Genomic DNA, 19651 nt, shown 5'->3' on the forward strand with positions numbered 1-19651 from the left:
CCGTTTATTGAGCCTCCCCCTCCACGCGTCGGCTCCTCCAAGGGCCAAGCTTTTACCACTGTGACAGTTCAGCCCACAGGATGGCCTAGTGGCCCAGACAGCTTAGTATCCACGCATGCCCCCAAGAGACTCCGCCGATCGCTACCGTTTCCAACACCACTCTCCTCCCAATCTCCATCCATAATCCATCTCCCCCAGCTCTTACATCCCCAGTCCTGGGTTGTCTTTGTGTATCCGCCAGCTGCAGCTGCGACTTCGCACGCACTCGCACGACTCACCCTCCTTTCAGTCTCAGCCAGCAAAAGATCGAGTACTCACCTAGCAAATAAAGCCGACGTTTGTAGGAGGACACTTCAACCTTATTCCAGACCTTGTCTTTTTGTCGAAACCGTTCCCAGTCCCCGGGAAGGCCGAGTCAGCACACCACAGTCTCACTACAGCTTTCGCCTCCCTTGGCCGTGTTTGTCGATCAACGATCCACAACCGCCAAGTCCCTCCACGACGCATCTCGAGTAATTCTAGGCGACGGCCATAGCGACCACCAGCGAAGACGGAGTACGATCTTGAACCTTGACGTCGAGCCGACTTTTCAAGATCAAGGCGCCGGGGGCGAGCCTCCTCAACTTCAACTGGCTCTAATTTCAATTCGGCTTTTTCAGCACGACTTCCTTCGTCTGCGCCTTGCTCTGAATCCTCCCAACGCAACCGACGATGCCGCGTCGCCGCGCTCGACCCTCTAATTCTTTCTTCTAGCCTGCCTACCATGCGGATCGCCATTCGTGAGCAGCTTGCAGCCCTCGTTCTTCTTGCCGTTCTCGTCTCCCTCGCCATTGTCTCTATTCCAACATGGATCTATGTCAATCGCTTTGTAGTCGACATCGAGCGCGAGGGTCTGCAGCTCACGGCTTCCCTCAAGGCATCCCGGATCTCTGCAGAGCTCGGCCTCATTGAGACCATTGCCATGACCATTTCTTCTCGAATCCTCGTTCAATCAGCATTCACAAATTTCTATAATACTGGTGACCGAAACTGGGAAGATGCCCGCGAAGATCTAGAGAGCGCACTTGCTGTCAGCACCAGTTCTGGTCTGTTGCAAGTAAGACTATATTCGAGGAATGAAACGGGCGCTTCTAATGGCGGTTTACTCAACGTGACCTCCCTTTCTGCACCAGAGATCATTCTGCCCTATGGCAGCTCAACTGGCTCCGAGATTCGACTCGGCGATACTGATGAGGGCTATCCACCGGCTCTCTTCCCTAATCTTACATATATCAATCTTGAGCGGCCAAGTTCTCAACGCAATAATACAACAGCTTTTGCAGCCGAGGCATTCCCAGATGTTAGGATTGCCCGCGATGGTGGCTTATTACTGGGGCCACTGGTTCTCAATGAGAGTGCTTCTCTCCTTTCCGTAACAATTCCTGTTCGGGACAACAATGATACCTTCATCCTTGGCTACATGACTGTGGTTACGCTTGCCGAGTCACTCACCGCGGTTCAGGAATCTCGTGAAGGATTGGGAAAGACGGGTACCGTCTTACTCATTGGCCCTACTGATCGGTCAAATCGTTTTAACAAAACTCAGCCCGCCAGCAATGCGACATATACTCCCAACCGTGATGAATTTGGTAATGTGATGATCAAATTTGTCCTTCCTCCTAAGAATCCGGAAGGACAGAAGGATCGTCATGATGTTCATCAGTTTGTCAGCGAGACTGGTAACAGAGCATTTCCTGTCAAGTATTACCCAGCAGCGTTCGATTCGTTCACAAAACATTATAATACTGTCAATAACGCCAGCGCTCTCCTCAACACACACAACGAACAAGACGTCCGTGTCGCAGTTGGATTTGCTCGAACACAAACTCCCCTGGCAAACTGGACTGTCATCGTCGAGAAAGCCAGATCAGAAGCCTATAAGCCAATCAACACTTTGCGGAACATCCTGCTTGGAACCGTGTTCGGTACTGTCGGCTTGATAGCCTTGCTGGTCATTCCATGTGCTCACCTTAGTGTGTTGCCTATTCGAAAACTCAAAGCGGCCACAGAAAAGTCAGTCAATCCCCCAGGATACGAAGACTCATTCATCGATTCGGATTCCGAGTTCGGAGAGGAGATTCCCAGTTCTGGAGGGATATCACGACGATCGAGAAAACGAGGACCAATAGCGAAATTTATTCGAAAAATGCAGGGAAAGTCGAATGGGCCGAGTTCAAATCGAGATGTTGCTCGCCGAATGTTCAAAATCCCTGCAAAAGTCGATGACCGGAGGCACTTCGTTACGGATGAGCTGACTGAGCTGACGCGAACCTTCAACGATATGAGTGACGAATTAGTAAAACAATATCTTTCCCTTGAGGTCAAGGTGGCAGAGCGAACAAGGGAGCTGGAGGAGAGCAAGAAGGCAGCGGAGGCGGCTAACGAGAGCAAGACGCTTTTCATTGCCAACATTTCCCACGAACTGAAGACGCCCCTGAACGGCATTCTTGGCATGTGTGCCGTATGCATGGAAGAGAACGACATCGTTAGGATCAAGCAATCCTTGAAGACACTCTACAAGTCCGGCGACTTGCTGCTTCATCTCTTGGAGGACTTGTTGAGTTTCTCCAAGAACCAGATTGGCCAGCAGCTCAACCTTGAACTGAGGGAATTCCGACTGGCCGATATCCGATCACAGATTTTGACCATTTTCGACAAGCAGGTTCGAGAAGGAAAGATCAATTTCTCGGTAGAGTTCATCAGCTCCGACAATATCGACATCAGCGCAAGTCCAGACAGAACGAATGGGGAGACAAGATTACCAGCACTTGGACCCTATGGAACTGGAAGATTAAAAGACATGTGTCTATGGGGCGATCAACACCGAATACTTCAAGTCATCATAAACTTGGTGAGCAACAGTTTGAAGTTCACGCCTCACAATGGCAGCGTCTCAGTCCGCATTAAGTGTCTTGGAGAAGCAGATGCCATCGCTGAGAATGAAAGCCGTACATCATCAATATCGAAGAACTCGCGGAACAACTCACGGACTGGGCGTCCTCGACAACGTGGAAGCGCCAGCTCAGCAAACTCGGGAGGCTCAGGAAACCGAAACTCGATCCCGAAGTTCAAGGGCACAGGAACTGCCCTGTCAATCAACCCCATGGACCCAAAGGCAACTCCTCATGTCCTGGTCCGGGAGCGATCCCCTACGCCTCCTCCACCAGGCGCCAAGTCGTATGTGTTCGAGTTTGAGGTACAGGATACTGGCCCAGGCATACCTGAGCATATGCAGCAAAAGGTTTTTGAGCCTTTTGTCCAAGGAGATCTGGGTCTGAGCAAGAAATTTGGTGGCACTGGATTGGGATTGAGTATCTGTCACCAGCTAGCAGGCCTCATGGGTGGTTCTATCAGCCTGCGTAGCACTCTGGGTGTCGGCACAACCTTCACTATGCAGATCCCACTAAAATACGTGAAGGACCGGTAAGTGTTCACCAGCGAAATTGCTACAAAGTTACTAATAGTTAGATCCAGAACTTCCAGCACTGCATCGAGCAGTGTGAAATCCCGCCCAGCGAGCGTAGATGCTAGCGACATAGAGCCACAGCGCGTTGCTCCTGGTACTCCGAAGCCTGCAGCTGAAACCAAGTCAGCCGGTGCCCTCAACCCACAACCTCGATTGGTCGGATTAAGTCAACCATACTTTGCTGCTGACCCTCCATCTATCAAGAGTGCAGAACAAAAGATGGCTGAAATTGATCGTGCCATTGCCAGTAAGGGTGGTCAAGGCAGGTTACGCGTTCTGGTTGCCGATGATAACTCAACCAACATCGAAGTTGTCAGCCGCATGCTGAAACTTGAGGATGTTTACGATGTGACTATTGCGAAGGACGGCCAAGAGGCCTACGATTTGGTGAAAGCAACAATGGAGAAGAACCAGGCATTTGATGTGATTTTCATGGACGTCCAAATGCCCAACCTTGATGGGCTGCAAAGTACTCGACTTATCCGTGAGATGGGCTACACATCCCCCATCGTTGCTTTGACAGCCTTTTCAGAAGAGAGTAATGTGAAAGAATGCATTGACTCGGGCATGGACGAGTTTCTCGCCAAGCCTATCAGACGGCCGGCCCTTAAACAAGTGCTGAAGAAGTTTGCAACAATCCCAGAGGAGCCGGAAGACGAGAAGCGCTCTTCTTCGCTGAAGCCGAAAGCTAGAACGAATGGTAATGCCATTCAGCCACATAAGGAGGGCGAGAACGGCGCACCACGAGAGAAGCATGGATGAGTGCTTTATCCCTGGTTTGCTGTGCACCTACAGAAGCCACAGCTAGGAATACGAGCGAAGAGTGACTCGTCACGAAGACAGGCATATTTATACTAAATGGACAAAGATCCCTATACAACACCTCAACCGACATACATCTCTTACCTATTTGTTTCAAGTTGCAAAAGTCTAGCGGGAGGAATTGTCTTTTTCTGGAGTTTGAGCATTTTTCTTATCAAATTTTCAAGGGGGACGCGGATCAGGAAAAGAACCGCTCCAGTGTCTTTTGGCTTGTTCAGGTTATTTGTCACGCACGTTGACGAGCATCGCGACCTCTCTATACTCTATTTTGACCGCATTTCTCGCTTTTGCCATCACATACAGTTGATCGGCGCGCACGTATATAGGCGTACACGTTTTGACCTATTATAGTTATCAATTGCACATGTTTGCGGATACTGGAAGTGGAATACAAAGGTGGTCTCAGTTACAGCATCGCAAGAGGAGGCACACGAGGAGAAGAGAGGACAGAAGAGAGAAGAAAGAAGAGGCGTATATACATACTCATGTAATTATATATATACGCATAATACTGTGACGAAGGAAGAACAGAAACTTGTCACTTGACCCATTGCATGACTTCGTGCCTATGCTCGTTGTGACTTGTTGAAACCAGTAGAGGGTAGTGGTAAAATTGAGAAAACTACCTGATTGTTTTCTTCATTTGTGCCAGAGACCAATGTAGGTTGAGGCATGCTGATGCGGGACGAGGTATCCCGCAAGTCATTGAAAATGTTAAATGATGTGAAGAATTAGTAAGGAACTTGAATGGAAAAAAAGAGCGATCTTTTCACCAAGAAGGCGCAGTGGCAGAGTGGTCTAATGCGATAGACTAGAAATCTATTCTCTTCGGAGGCGTCTGTTCGAATCAGGCCTGCGTCGGTATATCTTTTTTGGGTGTCAAACCTCGTTTTAGTATATCTCTTTTTTTTTTTTCTTCTTCTTCTTCTTCTTCTTCTTCTTCTTCTATACTTTTCTCTTGTCATTTTTAACCTCAACTCTTAAATATCTAGATTTGCCTTGCACTAGTTGTATATTAAGGTAGGGTGAATATAGCAATACTTTGTTGAGTACAGTTTAGCTCGAGGTCGAATATGCATAAATCTTTGCCTGTAAAAATATCTATTCCATGGCTACTTAAGCTATACTTGGCCATCTCACTGATGACAGGGGCCTTTCACCCCGAAAGACTCCTAGCCAACGGGGTCCGAAAGCACCGCCCACTCCGTTGTAGTGCATACGCCACTGGAGGTGTGATTTGGGTACTTGTTAATCATGGACTCGCAGACAAAGAAACTTCAACTTCTGATAGGGATATAAAAATGAATAAAAGCCCATAGCTTAGGCCCTACCTGCTTTAAAGTCATCTAAAACTAGATTGCAGTGCCCTATAATAGTGAAGGTCTCGACATTTTCCTGCAACCTCTAGGATGTGATGGGAATTCGAAGGAGGCGGGCAACAAGGAGCTAGAGGTACGTACCTCTTCAACACACACACGTAAGGCTTCACGAGCCACAGCGCGACCGTTCCAACCATCCTATCCCCGTCAGCTTCATCCATAAGTCGCATCTTTCCCCCCCTTCACATATCGACTCTCTTTATCGACAAAACTACCCTCACATCGCGCAGGAGGAATTAGACCATTCACAAGTTCTGACGACGATACAATGGCCGACGAGCAGCCCCGTGGCATCGACCACACTGATTCCATCGATTCGAATGATGGCCCGAAGCAGCCGGACAAGAAGAAGAGCCGTCGCCCTGCGAGTAAGTGTGCCTCAAGGATGCGCGCGATGCGGGAGAGAATTCATATTAATTGATGCCTCGTAGATACTGCCTTTCGACAACAGCGTCTAAAGGCCTGGCAGTATGTTATAACTACCCTCATCCCATTTACTCAAATCGCCCCCTCGATACTGATACCATGCGACAGGCCCATCCTCACACCAAAGACTGTCCTGCCTCTGTTTTTCGCCATCGGCATTATATTCGCTCCCATCGGCGGTGCTCTTCTATACGCGAGCGCTCAGGTACAACACCCTTGATTCGTCACGTTAGACTATACCCGCCAAACCCAATTCTAATGCGCAAAACCTAGGTCCAAGAAATCCGACTCGACTACACCGATTGTATTGAAAAAGCTCCTACCCTTGGCAAGGACGGCGGCGGCTTCAGGGGTATGCCAGGCAGTGCTGTCAGCACCGCATTCAAGAGTTCGAACACGTCAGTGAATGCACAGTGGGCCAAGGAGAGCAACGTCACCGTTAAGCTCGACAATGGTGTCAGCGTCTCGAACCCTCGATGCCATCTCAAGTTCACCATTCCAGAGGAGATGGGTCCGCCTGTTCTTTTCTACTACCACCTCACCAACTTCTACCAGAACCATCGCCGATATGTCCTCTCCTTCGATACCGACCAGCTCAAGGGCCACAAGCGATCTTACAGCGACATTCATAACTCGGACTGCACTCCTCTGTATGGTGAGGGTAACAAGCCTTACTATCCCTGCGGGCTGATCGCCAACTCCATGTTCAATGATACCTTCTCCAGCCCTGTGCTCTCGAACCCTCCCAAGGCCAGCAGCAATGATACGTGGGTGTACCATATGCAAAACAACACGGGGATCTCGTGGGACAGTGACAAAGATCTCTACGGCGAGACCCAGTACAACTACACTGACATCCTCCCCCCTCCCAACTGGCACGATCGCTACCCCAAGGGATACACTAAGGAGACGCCTCCTCCCAACCTCAAGGAATGGGAGGCTTTCCAGGTCTGGATGCGGACTGCTGGTCTTCCTACTTTCAGCAAACTGTACCAGCGCAACAACACTCAGGCTATGTGGTCTGGGACCTATGACCTGGTGATTGACTACCGTAAGTCATTGTTTCTTCATGTGGAGCAAGCATATCTAACCTCGATATAGGCTTCCCTACTCTTAAGTACAAGGGCACCAAGTCTGTCATCATTTCTACTCGAACCGTTGTTGGAGGACGCAATCCTTTCCTCGGCATTGCCTACGTTGTTGTCGGCGGTGTTTGTATTGTTCTCGGCACCGTGTTTACAGTTACTCATCTGATCCGCCCCAGGTTTGTCCCCAAGTCTGACAGTCGTTGACCTTATACTAAATCCATGATAGAAAACTTGGAGATCACACTTATCTCTCGTGGAACAACGCCCCTGGTGCAAAGTCTGGTCCTAGCGCTGCCGCCGCTTCTGGTCGCGAACTCCGTCCTGGCGAAGCTTAGACAGCTCGCGACGATTCGCGCGCTCTTCTCGCAGCTACTACAAGCCCATCTCCCGCGTCTTTCAGATCACCGCCCAGTGCATCAGGTGGTCTCCTGGCCCCTCCCTGGTGTGCACCGTCCTAAGTCGTGTACATCATCAAGGATATGAGTTAATCAGCACTCACAGGCTAGTAGATGTCGTTCTGAGAGAGTGCTTTTGATCATATTGGCTTTTTTGTTTATCACGTTTCTCTATCATACGTCTCGTTGTGTTTCTGTACGACTACTCATTTTTGCGGTCTCCGACTGTTGCTTTACTTCTGGTTTCGGGAGACTTATATCATCAAACATTGGTCTCTTACACGTGTGCTATGTCGGCCTCGTGTGCCCCCTTCACCCAGCAGGTACCTGTCCTTTTGAACAAGAAAATATAAGGAAAGGGGAAGGAGGAAGAGCAAGAATTGTGTTTGCTTCGTACTTATCTTTATATGGGTAGGGAGTTTGGGCGCGTTGCGACTCGGGCATAAGGATAGAATGAATTGAATTATCTATATACTCTTGAGTCCAATCACGATCTGACGTTTAGCAATAGATGCTATGCTGCCTCTAAGATGTGGGCTGTCACAGAACAACAATCGTATGGCGCGAAAATTACAATCTAAAATTGCTCAAAATCATGAATTATCTTATTGTGACTGATACAACTGCCCTTGACCCATCCTGACCATATCGATATCGATATCGATGAGCGAAGGAACTATAAAAAATCCTCGCCACCAGACCAGCTATTTGAGATATGATGTTCTGCAGCCTACATGCCCCCTTGAAGGAACTCGAGGGCCTGCAGCTAAACGTAAAAACCAAGTAGGAAAATTGTATATTTTTAGTACAAATGGTGAAGCAACCAACCAGCGTCTCCTCATCCTAAGTTCACGCCGAAAAAAAGAAATATCATCTTCTCACCTGAAACCCAGTCATTATGTCACCGTTTAGCGCTTGCGCTTCTTCTTGCCGCCTCGGTCTTCTTCCTCCATGGCACTCTCGCGATCACGCTTCTTGGCCTTGCGCTCGAGCTCATCCCAATCCTCACCCTCTTCGTCACTGTCGAGCTCTGCATCTTCATCGTCGTCGCTTGCATTGCTGCCGAAATCGGATCCTTCGTCACTAGATTCAGACTCCTCATCGAATTCATCCTCATCCATCTCAAAGGCCGATTCTTGCTCAGACTCACCCTCGCCATCATCATCGTCAGAGTCAGCTTGCAGGAAAGACCAACCACCATCAGCAAAGAACTGGTGGGTGTCTGCAGTGACTGTCTTCATGATAGTTGGCCAGTTGAGGTTAAGAGGACCTTCTGTGTAGGCGATATCGGAGGAGTCGAGCCATTCCTTGACCTGGTCGAGGAACTCGACGGGGATGGTGTTGACGTGGTAAGGGGGTCGTGTAAAATCCTTGAAGACAAAGACCATATCAAAGTTCTTCAGGCCGAACTGAACACGTTCCAGGTGGGCAATCTCAACTTCCTCAATGGTGATGACCATAAAAGGAGGCTCGACAACCTGAATGAGGCAGTCTGTGGTAGGTTGCACAAAGACATTGCTTCGGAATGGTACACCATGGAAACCAAGGTCACGAACAGGCATGTCGACCTCGATGCCTTCGTTGCGACCAGCCTCAGCAATCTTCTGAGCAAAGCCTTGGAACAGTCGATCCAACTCGGCTCTGCGACGTCGTTCCTCTTGTTCTGCCTCGAACTCATCCTCGTCACCATAACGGTACTTTCGCTTGCGGTTACCCGTCTCATCGAACTGAATGTCTGTGGCTTCTCGGTAGAACTGAACATCCTTCGTCTTCTTCTTGTTGCCAACAATGATCGGGTCCTTGAGATGAATGTGAATGATAACAATCAACTCATGCTGACAAGGTTGGAAAAAAAGGTGCTTGACGTTGGAAAATAGTATATCTACTCGGTGTTGTGCGTTGAGGGGTGAGATATATCGGATACCGTTCTGGTGAATCTCGACCTTGCCTGGTACTCGCTTGCCTTCCATAGCTGGACGGATATAGACGTTGTCCAGCACAGCTGGTCGTCGGTCTGGATATTGGTTAGCATCGACTGATCCGAAACATGTTTAGCTTTGACTTACTCCTTATCTCGACGAGTTTGTCCTGCTCGACGACATCCTCCATGTCCTTCTTTTCCTGCTCCTTCTTAACCACATCGCGCTTCATGTTGGAGATCTGAGTCGCTATTTCATTGTATCTCTCACCATCAGACGATCGGAAGGTCAAACTTCGGACAAAGTGCGCCGATGCATCTTCGAAGGGCTGGTCATCCTTTCGGCCTACGCCCTGACCAGGGGAAAGAAAATTGATACGCAGGAATGCCCAATCACCCTCGTCGCTTTTACTCGCGTTCTTGATAGTGTTGATGTGGAAAGGAACAGGGCGGCCCATGATGGGCAAAACGACTGTGTTGTTCTTGATATCGACAACAACCTCGAGGTTCTTGATCTTGCTGGGAAACTGATTGTCTCTCTTGTAAGACTCGAAACGCTTGAACTTCTTGACCTCACCACCGTTCTGGCCACTCGTGGATTCTGAAAATCTGGCGAGACCCTCCCTTTGCTTCCTCGCTGCAAGTTCCTTCTGATGCTCCCGTCGCTTCTTCTCAAGGTCGTCGTTAGCGACTTGGGTTGTGCGTTCTGAGCGAAGTCTTGTGCTTGTGATGTTCTTGGTCGCAACGGCACCAACTCGCGAGTCCTTCTTCTCCTTCTTAGGGGCAGGCTCTGCTTCTTCATCATCCTTGAAGAAGAACGAGTTGGCATCGGCGCTTGTTGGGGCCTCGGCTGTGAACACCACGGGCTCTGCCGAAGTGACTCGAATGGTGTCGGTCAAGACGAGCGCATAGATCTTGCTGTTCTTATCCTGGGGGGACGGGTTCTCGATGTCTTGAAACCCGGTGTTGATGATAAGAGTCATGCCATCCTTCAGAACCCGCTGGTTCTTGGCGTTGAGAATCAAAGTAGGATCCTTGTTCTCTAATCCAATACCCCAACCAACGTTCTTTAGGAAATGCTTCTCCATATCTGGCTTCTTGCTCTTTATAATGCTGATGGCTCTGCCATAAACCTCCTTCGCTGTCATACCATCACGAATCTCTTTGATGATAGTGTTGTGGATGAGAGTAAGAAGCTTATAGTTGCTCTCCTGAGACTTGTTGGGGTCGACGAGGTAAGTTCGCGCGATGGTAGAACAGTATGACTTATATCGAAGCCCCATGGCGGCAATGATGATATTCGCGTGAAGATTGTCGTCGTTGGGTTCACCGGCAAACCGAAGATCGTACTTGCCACCACTCTGGATCGAAGGTCCCAGAATCCAGTCCAGCTGAGCGGGATCGAGGTCCGAGGGAAGTTTGCCCTTGCTAGGCAACTCGACTGTCTTCCAGAATTGGTTGTCGTCGAGCTTCTTGTCAACCTTGTCGGCGAGTGCGGAGTGTTTGACTTTCTTTTCGGCATCGAGGATGTTGGACATTTCGTCGAGGAAGTAGGGGGTCATCAAGGCAACACAAGCCTTGGAGGCGGTTCGCATGGCTCGGAGTTCGCTCTCGTCCTTTACGGCAAAGGCGTAGGTAGAAAGGGCGGCGGAAATGTCGACCTGGGTCACATCCTTGCACTGATCGTTGAACAGCTTCTTCCACTCATCGACGAAGGGTCCTCGGGAGGTGTCTTTGGCAATGGTGCCGACCTTATTCTGAAACGCATTTGTTAGGACTGAATGACAATGAATTTTCAACCGACTTACTCCTGTCTCCTTAATCTTATCGGCAAGCTTAATGAAGAGCTTCTCGTTTTCGGCAGCATCCTTGCCTCGCACAAGGACTTCGATTGGGAATCGGCCCCCTTTCAGCTGTTCGAGATGCTTGGCTAGAATGGATTTAGTATGAGTCATTTTGCGCAGGCAGAAATGCGGTCGCACCTTTCTTCGCTGTTGTGAGAATGTACAACGTGTCCAGGGTGAACAACATAAGGGTCGTCGGAAACTCGTATCCAAGAAGCCAGAACTAAGATATTGTTAGTACATGCATCTCGCATTCGTTTCGAGTCGTCGTGGGATCGCATACGTGAATCGCATTGTTCTTGTGAAATTCGGGGATCTCTTCAACCTTGCCCATCATCACAATGAGGGACTGAGCGCCGTTGAACAGGCCATCCTTGGAGCGCAGGTCATTCTTCCAGGCAGTGACAAAGTGGGAGATGCGCTCCTGGAAGAGCTTGCTGTCAATCTTGATCTCGGCCATCGTTTCTGATGGAATCGCGATCGAGAGTGACGGGGGAAAGCTGAAGGAATATAGAGCTGATGACGGGAGGTTGCGACGACGCGAGAAAAAGTGAGGTCGCGTTAATGATCCAAGCTGGAGCTCCCTGTCACGTGATGTCCCGCAACGCGTTCCTTGGGTGACTGATGATCCAAATTATGGTGAACGAATACAGCCTGATGAATTAACCGTGGCAGGTCAGTACTCCAAGCCATTAACAGTCCAATTTTACTTCAGGTCTCTTCTGTCTTTTTTTTCTTGTTTGCAAGCTCTTATTACTTTGCTTCTTTTCGTATGTTAAAAGAGTGCAAGTTTCGAGAGATGAAAGACCGCCAAAACGCAGTTGAGTTGGTGGAGCAACCAAGTCCAGCAATATCTCGAGATGATGGTTCGTGAAGATGAACACAAACCCTCCCAAAGACGTGGGCATTTGTGGTTCACTTTCTTGTGCGAATTCAGAATGCGCCGCAGATGTGTAAGTTCATTGTAGTCTCAAACTTCAGCGCAACCATTGTCTCGTGGCGCCTCTTCTCACCTGAGGTCACGGAGCCTCGTAGCCAGTAGTGGAGTAATGCCAATGCTTTTATTTAAGACGGCAATAATCGAATACTATATTTGATCATGTTTATTGTATAATGTCTTTAATAACATGAGTGAAGAAGGTAAAGAGTATTCGAGAACAAGTATACAGCATACACAATTACTTTTTGTCCAACCATCAGCTCAGTACATGCTCCGTATCAGGTCACTCTGTATATTCATCAGCAATACACTGAGGTCCGAATACAGTGCTAGAATTCTAGAAATTCGATTCATGGTCTCGAACAATTCCGAGCTCAGTATCCGAGGTTTAGAGGAACCGCTTTTCTACCATGAATGCACCATGATTGAGACCGCGGAATGAATTACCTGAAATACCTACGACTTACACTCCAATCCTGATATCCAACCCGAAAAGAACTTGATTGTGGTACGGAAAACTTCTTTATATTCTTTCCGGTAGTTTTCAGACTTGCTGCTTTTCACACCTGCACAATCTAGAAACATCAAACGTCAAATGCCGGGATTAACCTCCGCCTGTCGGCGCCGGTTTTCGGGAAGTGGAGTCGGGAGTTGCGATTCAAACCCGACCCCGCGTATGCCCGGGTGAACATATAACCAAACGCGAATACCATACCTCTCACGTAACTTTTCTCACAACTTGTTTTCTCAATCTCATTTACTCTGTGACTTATAAGACACGCAGTTTCCCTCTGGTAACATTGTCTCTGAACACTCTCATATTCATATCGACTTACGCCATACTATCTGCCATCATGAGAGTTCCTTACGTATCCAACCCTCCTGAGACCAAGTCCGAGGAGCATGCCGCCATTGTAAAGCGCATAGAAGAGCGCCGCGCCCCTCGGCCTCTCCAATCTCTGGATTTAGCACTTCTTCACTCCCCTCACGTTGCTGATGGCTGGAACTCATTCCTCGGCGCTGTTCGTACCAAGACCTCTCTAAGCGACGACATTCGAGAGCTTGCAATTTCACGTATTGCTGTGTGCAACAAGGCCTGGTACGAATGGAAGCACCATGCGCCGCTAGCTGTCAAGGGTGGTGTGTCTGAGGCTGGACTTGAGGCTATCAAGGGGGAGGAACTTGGTGAGCGGCCTGCTGAGCTATCAGAGAAGCAATGGGCTGTGCTTCTGTACACGGATGAGATGACGAGGAACGTTCAAGTCAAGGATGAGACCTTTGATCGTCTGCGGGAGTATTTCAACGAACAAGAAATTGTGGAAATCACAGCCACGGTAAGACAGTCCCATGTCCCTCTGTAGTCATCAAACTTGTCCTGACACCAACAGGTTGCATGCTACAACTGTGTAAGCCGTTTCTTGGTGGCACTCGACGGTAAGCTCACGTTATAAATTCATTTCCGCTCTAACTAGAACTAACAATACTACAGTCGGGGAGAGAAATGGTACCGGCCCCGAAGCCATCTCTGGTCATTGATAGACAGTTGTGTCCTGCCAATTTCCAGGAGTAGCAGCAAAATGAAAAGAAGAAACATGTCTTGATCATGAATAGTGACTCATAACCCAAAAACAAACAGAGTGGTAGAATAAGACAAAAACAACCGTCCTAAGGAAATACCACGACTTAAGGCCGCGGGAAAGGGGTATCATCCCATCTACAGAAGTGAAGTGAAACAAATGAACCAAACTCCTCATGAATAAAGCCCCCGAGGCCCCATCCTCGCCAAACCAACCCGTCGTTAATCGTTGCTCATTCAACCATGCCTCCTGTGGTCGTGGTGAGTGTCCGCTGTCATGCTGGACTATGCTGTTTTGTAAATATGTTGGCGGCCACCTGGCCGCACTGAGAACGCCGTGTAATGAGGATTGTGTAATGTCCATGCTGTATCGTCGCACTTGACAACCTGTAAGAGTTATGCCGTCTCGCTGTAACCAGAAACCAAAACGAAAAGAAAACCATGAAGTCTAAGACCAAACCGATGCTTCAAGATCACGGCGACTTGGAATATGACCTTGACATTGCACGCTCAATTGAAGCATGGCGCTGATGCATTTTAGGCGATGTTTGTAGTTCCTGGACAACTCCCGCCCAGCCCTTACGGCTAGGTTTTGGTATGGGCTCCGGGTGGTTAACGAGAGCCTGAGTGGTCAAACTGCGCAAGGGAGGACGGTTGATGATACCCTCCATTAAGCCTCTAGGAAGAGCAGGACGGGTTGGAGTTTTGAAAACCGGTGATTTTTCCAGATCCCTTGCCGTAGGTAGAGGCGGCGGAGGCGGCGGCGCAGAGGGTTTCTCATGAGTAGTGGTGCTTGTTTGTGATGCGACGACGCCCATATAAACGACAAGGAAGCGCATGCGTAGCATGTCGAGCCTACGAACCCGATCCTCTAACCTCGATCGCTTCGACGCCCACAACAGCCTGGCGGAAGTCTTTAGCTTGGTGGTGTCCTCCTCGATCACCACACCATTGATGTCCTCGCGCAAATCATCACCCGTCTTCTGGATCTCCCTTAGGAGCCGTGTCAAGCGGATCTTATCATCAAGGCGCTGCACCTTTGCGACGTCACGATCATAGCTCTCGTTCTCCTGGACGGAAAAGTCGGCAGTGTCAAGAAATGTTGCAATTTCGAGCGGCGCCGCTTGGTACGCGGCCGTGTAGGAGGAGATGATCTGGACGAGGACGATGAGGGACAGAATGACAGCGATCAGAATGAGGATGATAGTCCACTGGAGCAGATTGAACTCGGCCATGGTTGAGCAGAGCGTCTAGATGGCAAGTCGAGGCGGAGGGTGAAGCTATCGCGCATGGTCCTTGGGGAGTTGTGTGTTTGTGGGAGAGAAAAGGGAGAGAAGGGGAAGAGGCGCACACAATATGCAGGTGAAAGGCAAGGGACAGGAGCGATGACGACGGGAAGAACAAGCACAAGCGCAGCCAAATCCAACAACCTCAACAATCATGCCGTACAGTACTGTATCTTAACCTATCAAAGAGAACCTGCGCGTTTGTGTGCGCTCTAATTAACTAATAGAGGCACCTAGTTTCTAGGCTCATACACAAGCCGAGCTTCCATATTCGTGCTGGACCACTTGGCGCAGATGGCTGGGGATCGAGAACCCCCCTGCAGGTGCATCTGCAACTAACGATAGTCCATAGAGACAGGGCAGGGTATTCAAGTCAGTCATCACATGGTCATGGCCAGTCCAGTGGGATGCGATGCGCGACTTGATGGCGTTGTAGTTGTCTGACTGATACTACTTAGCATGGCCCCTAAAAATGGGTAAGCGTGAGGTACCGTGATGATGATGTACGCGGAAGTGCCGGGCGGAAGAAACGGTCAAGACGGTATCTGGTGATGTTAACTGATGGTGGTTTACACAAAACGTACTCAATAACCATACGTAGCCATCACAACTTGTTAATGTCATAGTTTAAGAGGATGCACCACAAGCCTGCTCAAGATTGGCAGTATCCAAAAACTAATGCTGCGCTGCCGAACCGTCCAGCGGGTTTTCACATTGCATTGGCGGATGGATTGCATTCCGAGTGGGTTCATCTGCAGGTTGAGAATCACCATCGGTTGGATGTGACCAATTCTTGCAGGACACTATGCTAGGCTTATTTGAGTAGTGTCTCGGATCCTCAGAGCGCCCAAGTCCATAAAAGCATGGGTATTGAGGTCTGGAATTAGGGTTAGGAGAAGGGCAGTACCTTGGTGGATCAAGTCTAGGGCTTGAGGAGGAGAAAGAGAGCTGAAAGACATTAGTTTGTTGAGGTGAAAGTTATGAGAGTCATCTAGTATGTATTGAATCTTTGAGTAACTCCCCAGCGATTCAAAATCCATGGAGGGGTAAAGAGAAGTTGGCTGGGTTGACGTTGTTGTCATAAGTCGGAATAAACTTGATTCGTTACTGAAGGCTTTAGCCGCTGTCAGTTTGGCACCCAGTAAAAAGTTCGCGGGCCGTTGAAGGCGTGAGCGAAGTGGTGCCAATTATTCCTCTTCTCTCCTCTCCCTTGTCCCTTGGGCAAGGTTCTGACATTCCACTGACTTCATCGATGCCCTGTACCTGCGCCAGTCTTGCAGCTTATCAGAATCATCGGATCTTTCTCCACTGATATCGCCTGTTTCTGCATTCTCTATTACCATCCTCGTCCTCCTGCTCCCAAGAATCCTCAACAACATTAGGAACCTGCTCATGGCGACGACTACAGCGACGGTGACGGCTGACCCCGCGCCGCAAGCGCAGCAGTTTCCCCTCCCAAAGATCCTCGAATACCCCGCGTCGACCCCGCCAATCCTCATCACCCAAGGTGCCGAGGGTCGCCTCTACAAAACCACTTACCTATTACCCGATATTCCCTGCGCCCTCAAGTATCGCCCTCCTAAGCCCTGGCGTCACCCGATTCTTGATCAGCGGCTCACGAAACACCGGATCCTTTCAGAAGCTCGTATTCTTGCAAAGTGTCGCCGCGATGGGGTTCGTGTACCAGCTGTGTATGCTGTGGATGAATCTGCTGGGTGGTTGATGCTGGAATGGATATCTGGAGGCCCTGTTCGAAAGAGCATCAATGAGCGGCTCGGAAATAGAACTGAAGGCATAGAGAGCGATGCTGAGCTGAAGGACCTCATGCGAAGGATCGGTACTGCTATTGGCAACATGCACAAGGTCGGCATTGTCCATGGTGACTTGACCACAAGCAACATGATGTTGCAACCCCCAGCTAACCCCCAAGATGGTAATTCCTTACATGGAGAATTGGTTATTATCGATCTGGGTCTTGCGAGTGGAAGTATATCAGACGAAGACCGGGCAGTGGATCTCTACGTTCTGGAGAGAGCATTTGGTAGCACACATCCAAGAGCAGAGTGCCTCTTTCCAGAGGTGCTCGAAGCCTATGGCCAGACCTTCAAACAGGCCAAGATTGTTCTCAAGAAGCTAGAAGACGTGCGGATGAGAGGCCGCAAACGAAGCATGCTTGGGTAAACAAAAAGAAAAAACAGAAAAGCCGTCTTGCAGCCAATTTCCCTACCATAGTGTCTAAACTCCGTGTATCTGATGCTCGCTGTTTTGCAAAAAAAAAAAAAAAAAAAAAAAAAAAAAAAAAAAAAAAAACAAATGGACAAATGATGCCACTACATTCCATCTTATGTGGCTTGGAGATCCAATATGCCAGAAACCCAATGGTTCACCATCTCTACCTTTTCCCTTTCTTTGTCTTTCCTCTTTTTCCCGGCCGTCAGGGAATTGTCCAACTATGGTGTCACCAGCTCCGCTCCAGCAAAATATCCCTTGTTCTCTATGACGCCTCGATCCTGTACGAATGCCGTGTATCGCACTACCCATTCCGGGACAATCTCTCCTGTCAAACCCGCACCGCTGTTATCGGGATCGGCAAGGAGACCTGCGCCGTTCGGCCCGTGGCTAAGAAGTTCTCGAAGAGTGCCGTGAGGAAGAATATCGATACAGTCGTTGTGAACATGCAATTCCACGCCTTCTTCCTCGGCTAGCTTTTTCAGCGGAGGTGGAACATCGCAGCAGTTTCGCAGGTTGATCTGGTCTATGACGGGCCGGACACTCGCACGCTTAATGAAAGCGCCAAGTTTCTCGCTACCAAACTCGGCCACAGCAAGACGCTTCACGAGGCCTTGCTTGTGCAGGCCCTCGAACACCTTCCAAGTCGCAAGCTCCTCTTCAAGGTTCCCCTGTTGGGCATTGGTCTTGTCCGCCTCCCATTCGCAGTTTCCTTCGAACGAAATGCCAGGAAAAGATACAATCAGGAGGTCGATGGTCTGAATGCCGAGTTCTCTCCGGACCAAGTCCAGAGCCTCTTTGACATGTTGTTCCCGAGCAGCTACTGACATACCCGGGAGAACAAAAAACTTGACAGTGATCTCATACTGACTGGGTTCCTCTTGGAGGCCCGCGGCGTTCCAATTAATGCGAGGAACGTATAGCGCATCGCCTTCTTGTTCAGTCCAGAGGTCGACGGCTGTGTGCTTGCCTTTGGGCGTGTCGCCGTTCGTGAAGCCGTTCGTTTCTTGCGCATCGATCGCATAATCGCGCTGAGCTTCGGCGATGTTGTCACGCAGAGAATTGACGAGTTCGAGGTTGGATCTGCTGTTGCCGGGTTTACGGATAATGGAGGGGCCTGCCAACATGACATTGCTGTCGAGAGGGGTTTTGTAAGCATCCATTAAAACTGCAGAGAAGTCAGATAAATACATACGCAGTAGATAGAATAAGTCTCGTCATGATGAGATTATGTGAGATAATTGGAACACTAAAATACGAGAGAGATAATCCCAACAAACAAATGAGAAGAGAATGGTTCGAGGAGAGACTTTTAGTAGACAAGAGGGAAATTTTCGCCGTCGGGGTCTTCGAGGCGTAAACTCGGACACGCCAGTATTAAACCTGCAGACCAAAATAGTCTATTCCAAGGCGCGCCCACTGTTGAAATACGTGGGGTAAAGCAGATAGCTTAGTAATGTTTAATTATTCGAGGTCAAAGTAACTAATCACAGACGAAGTTTGAGGTTTGTGTAATGATTCTACTGTATTTATGTTTGTCATGGCTCCAGATATCGAATCATGGGTAAGGTAGATCAGAAGTGAGTGGGAGGCTGGCTCTGAATGGCCATGGAAAAGGTTTGGGACCTGACATCAGTAGGAGCGCATAGTCGCGTGCTTGACAAGTGAGGCCAATTGATGACATAGTACCCATTACCATTTCTTTCACGTCAAGGTCGGAGATTCCTTTATCGTCTTCTGTGTACGTGGGGTTTAAGTATGTACCTACCTAGGTAGAGTATGTCGGCACTACCTACATGGCCTACTAGTCGCCGTTGAATGTGCAGAATCATGTAGTGGGTGCCAATCACAGTTACATAGACTGGTTCAATTACCTGGTAACTTCTTTATTAGAGACAGGATCATAGTATCTCTTTGACCGGCACAAGGCAACACCAAGGTCACCTGCCCCGCTTTTTATAGGTACCTGCGGGGTACGTAAAGTTCCTCGTCAGACAGCTTCTTCTTTTAACACCACTAAAATCATTAAAATCCTTATATAAATTAACCATAATAAGTCTTAATTAAAACGATAAGCTCTTAAGAGATATAAGATTATATAGATAATTATAGCTTTAATAGCTAGCCTTTTGCCGCAGCTGCTAATAACCCTACCAAGCCACCTACCTTCTGCCCGAAGAGGGCCGCGGTAATTATTTTTAACCTTTTAATATAGAAGATTATGATTTTTAGATTAACCCTCT

General features: G+C 48.9%; 7 protein-coding genes and 1 non-coding gene across 11 annotated transcripts; 5 read left to right on the plus strand and 3 right to left on the minus strand.

Annotated features, from left to right (window-relative positions):
• Positions 1-4892, plus strand: FOXG_05363 (osomolarity two-component system, sensor histidine kinase SLN1). Its single transcript, XM_018383597.1, has 2 exons — positions 1-3462; positions 3514-4892. The coding sequence occupies exons 1-2, from the start codon at positions 764-766 to the stop codon at positions 4265-4267; spliced, it is 3453 nt and encodes a 1150-aa protein (XP_018240570.1). The 5' UTR covers positions 1-763; the 3' UTR covers positions 4268-4892.
• Positions 4893-5106: 214 nt separating this feature from the next.
• On the plus strand, positions 5107-5188 carry FOXG_19046. Its single transcript has one exon. It is a non-coding gene; the product is annotated as a tRNA-Ser (tRNA).
• Positions 5189-5632: 444 nt separating this feature from the next.
• Positions 5633-8215, plus strand: FOXG_05364 (uncharacterized protein). 2 transcript variants are annotated; one of them, XM_018383598.1, is made up of 6 exons: positions 5633-6074; positions 6138-6174; positions 6241-6337; positions 6406-7183; positions 7234-7396; positions 7447-8215. In XM_018383598.1, exons 1-6 carry the CDS (start codon positions 5975-5977, stop codon positions 7553-7555), a joined length of 1284 nt encoding a protein of 427 aa, XP_018240571.1. In that variant the 5' UTR covers positions 5633-5974; the 3' UTR covers positions 7556-8215. The 2 variants fall into 2 exon arrangements, with proteins under 2 accessions (XP_018240571.1, XP_018240572.1); XM_018383599.1 differs by having other exon boundaries at positions 7234-8215.
• FOXG_05365 (FACT complex subunit SPT16) lies at positions 8063-12328 on the minus strand. Its single transcript, XM_018383600.1, has 5 exons — positions 11661-12328; positions 11516-11600; positions 11342-11463; positions 9682-11290; positions 8063-9629 (listed from the first exon to the last, which is right to left on the minus strand). Exons 1-5 carry the CDS (start codon positions 11835-11837, stop codon positions 8524-8526), a joined length of 3099 nt encoding a protein of 1032 aa, XP_018240573.1. The 5' UTR covers positions 11838-12328; the 3' UTR covers positions 8063-8523.
• Positions 12329-13003: 675 nt separating this feature from the next.
• Positions 13004-14112, plus strand: FOXG_05366 (uncharacterized protein). The gene is made up of 3 exons (XM_018383601.1): positions 13004-13651; positions 13706-13751; positions 13807-14112. The coding sequence occupies exons 1-3, from the start codon at positions 13172-13174 to the stop codon at positions 13851-13853; spliced, it is 573 nt and encodes a 190-aa protein (XP_018240574.1). The 5' UTR covers positions 13004-13171; the 3' UTR covers positions 13854-14112.
• On the minus strand, positions 13163-16288 carry FOXG_05367 (uncharacterized protein). 3 transcript variants are annotated; one of them, XM_018383603.1, is made up of 3 exons: positions 15777-16288; positions 15671-15724; positions 13163-15623 (listed from the first exon to the last, which is right to left on the minus strand). In XM_018383603.1, exon 3 carries the CDS (start codon positions 15126-15128, stop codon positions 14367-14369), a length of 762 nt encoding a protein of 253 aa, XP_018240576.1. In that variant the 5' UTR covers positions 15129-15623; positions 15671-15724; positions 15777-16288; the 3' UTR covers positions 13163-14366. The 3 variants fall into 3 exon arrangements, with proteins under 3 accessions (XP_018240576.1, XP_018240577.1, XP_018240575.1); XM_018383604.1 differs by having other exon boundaries at positions 13163-15619; positions 15777-16257; XM_018383602.1 differs by having other exon boundaries at positions 15671-16257.
• FOXG_05368 (BUD32 protein kinase) lies at positions 15785-18906 on the plus strand. Its single transcript, XM_018383605.1, has one exon. It carries the CDS (start codon positions 16572-16574, stop codon positions 17358-17360), a length of 789 nt encoding a protein of 262 aa, XP_018240578.1. The 5' UTR covers positions 15785-16571; the 3' UTR covers positions 17361-18906.
• FOXG_05369 (uncharacterized protein) lies at positions 16698-19013 on the minus strand. The gene is made up of 2 exons (XM_018383606.1): positions 18604-19013; positions 16698-18542 (listed from the first exon to the last, which is right to left on the minus strand). The coding sequence occupies exons 1-2, from the start codon at positions 18627-18629 to the stop codon at positions 17630-17632; spliced, it is 939 nt and encodes a 312-aa protein (XP_018240579.1). The 5' UTR covers positions 18630-19013; the 3' UTR covers positions 16698-17629.
• Positions 19014-19651: the final 638 nt, after the last annotated feature.

Source organism: Fusarium oxysporum, chromosome 7, assembly GCF_000149955.1.
Source record: "Fusarium oxysporum f. sp. lycopersici 4287 chromosome 7, whole genome shotgun sequence".
Classification (NCBI taxonomy): Eukaryota; Fungi; Ascomycota; class Sordariomycetes; order Hypocreales; family Nectriaceae; genus Fusarium; species Fusarium oxysporum.

What these genes read in the sequence shown, in the direction of transcription:
- FOXG_05363 (XM_018383597.1), top strand. Translation starts at nt 764, where the DNA reads ATGCGGATCGCCATTCGTGAGCAGCTTGCAGCCCTCGTTCTTCTTGCC. An exon ending in CTAAAATACGTGAAGGACCG is followed by an intron (nt 3,463 to 3,513) that starts GTAAGTGTTCAC and finishes AGTTAGATCCAG; the next exon opens with AACTTCCAGCACTGCATCGA.
- FOXG_05364 (XM_018383598.1), top strand. Translation starts at nt 5,975, where the DNA reads ATGGCCGACGAGCAGCCCCGTGGCATCGACCACACTGATTCCATCGAT. An exon ending in TTCTATACGCGAGCGCTCAG is followed by an intron (nt 6,338 to 6,405) that starts GTACAACACCCT and finishes CGCAAAACCTAG; the next exon opens with GTCCAAGAAATCCGACTCGA. An exon ending in TGACCTGGTGATTGACTACC is followed by an intron (nt 7,184 to 7,233) that starts GTAAGTCATTGT and finishes ACCTCGATATAG; the next exon opens with GCTTCCCTACTCTTAAGTAC.
- FOXG_05365 (XM_018383600.1), bottom strand. Translation starts at nt 11,837, where the DNA reads ATGGCCGAGATCAAGATTGACAGCAAGCTCTTCCAGGAGCGCATCTCC. An exon ending in TCTCACAACAGCGAAGAAAG is followed by an intron (nt 11,464 to 11,515) that starts GTGCGACCGCAT and finishes AATCCATTCTAG; the next exon opens with CCAAGCATCTCGAACAGCTG. An exon ending in ATAAGATTAAGGAGACAGGA is followed by an intron (nt 11,291 to 11,341) that starts GTAAGTCGGTTG and finishes AATGCGTTTCAG; the next exon opens with AATAAGGTCGGCACCATTGC.
- FOXG_05366 (XM_018383601.1), top strand. Translation starts at nt 13,172, where the DNA reads ATGAGAGTTCCTTACGTATCCAACCCTCCTGAGACCAAGTCCGAGGAG. An exon ending in TTGTGGAAATCACAGCCACG is followed by an intron (nt 13,652 to 13,705) that starts GTAAGACAGTCC and finishes TGACACCAACAG; the next exon opens with GTTGCATGCTACAACTGTGT. An exon ending in TTTCTTGGTGGCACTCGACG is followed by an intron (nt 13,752 to 13,806) that starts GTAAGCTCACGT and finishes ACAATACTACAG; the next exon opens with TCGGGGAGAGAAATGGTACC.
- FOXG_05367 (XM_018383603.1), bottom strand. Translation starts at nt 15,128, where the DNA reads ATGGCCGAGTTCAATCTGCTCCAGTGGACTATCATCCTCATTCTGATC.
- FOXG_05368 (XM_018383605.1), top strand. Translation starts at nt 16,572, where the DNA reads ATGGCGACGACTACAGCGACGGTGACGGCTGACCCCGCGCCGCAAGCG.
- FOXG_05369 (XM_018383606.1), bottom strand. Translation starts at nt 18,629, where the DNA reads ATGACGAGACTTATTCTATCTACTGC. An exon ending in AGACTTATTCTATCTACTGC is followed by an intron (nt 18,543 to 18,603) that starts GTATGTATTTAT and finishes CCCTCTCGACAG; the next exon opens with CAATGTCATGTTGGCAGGCC.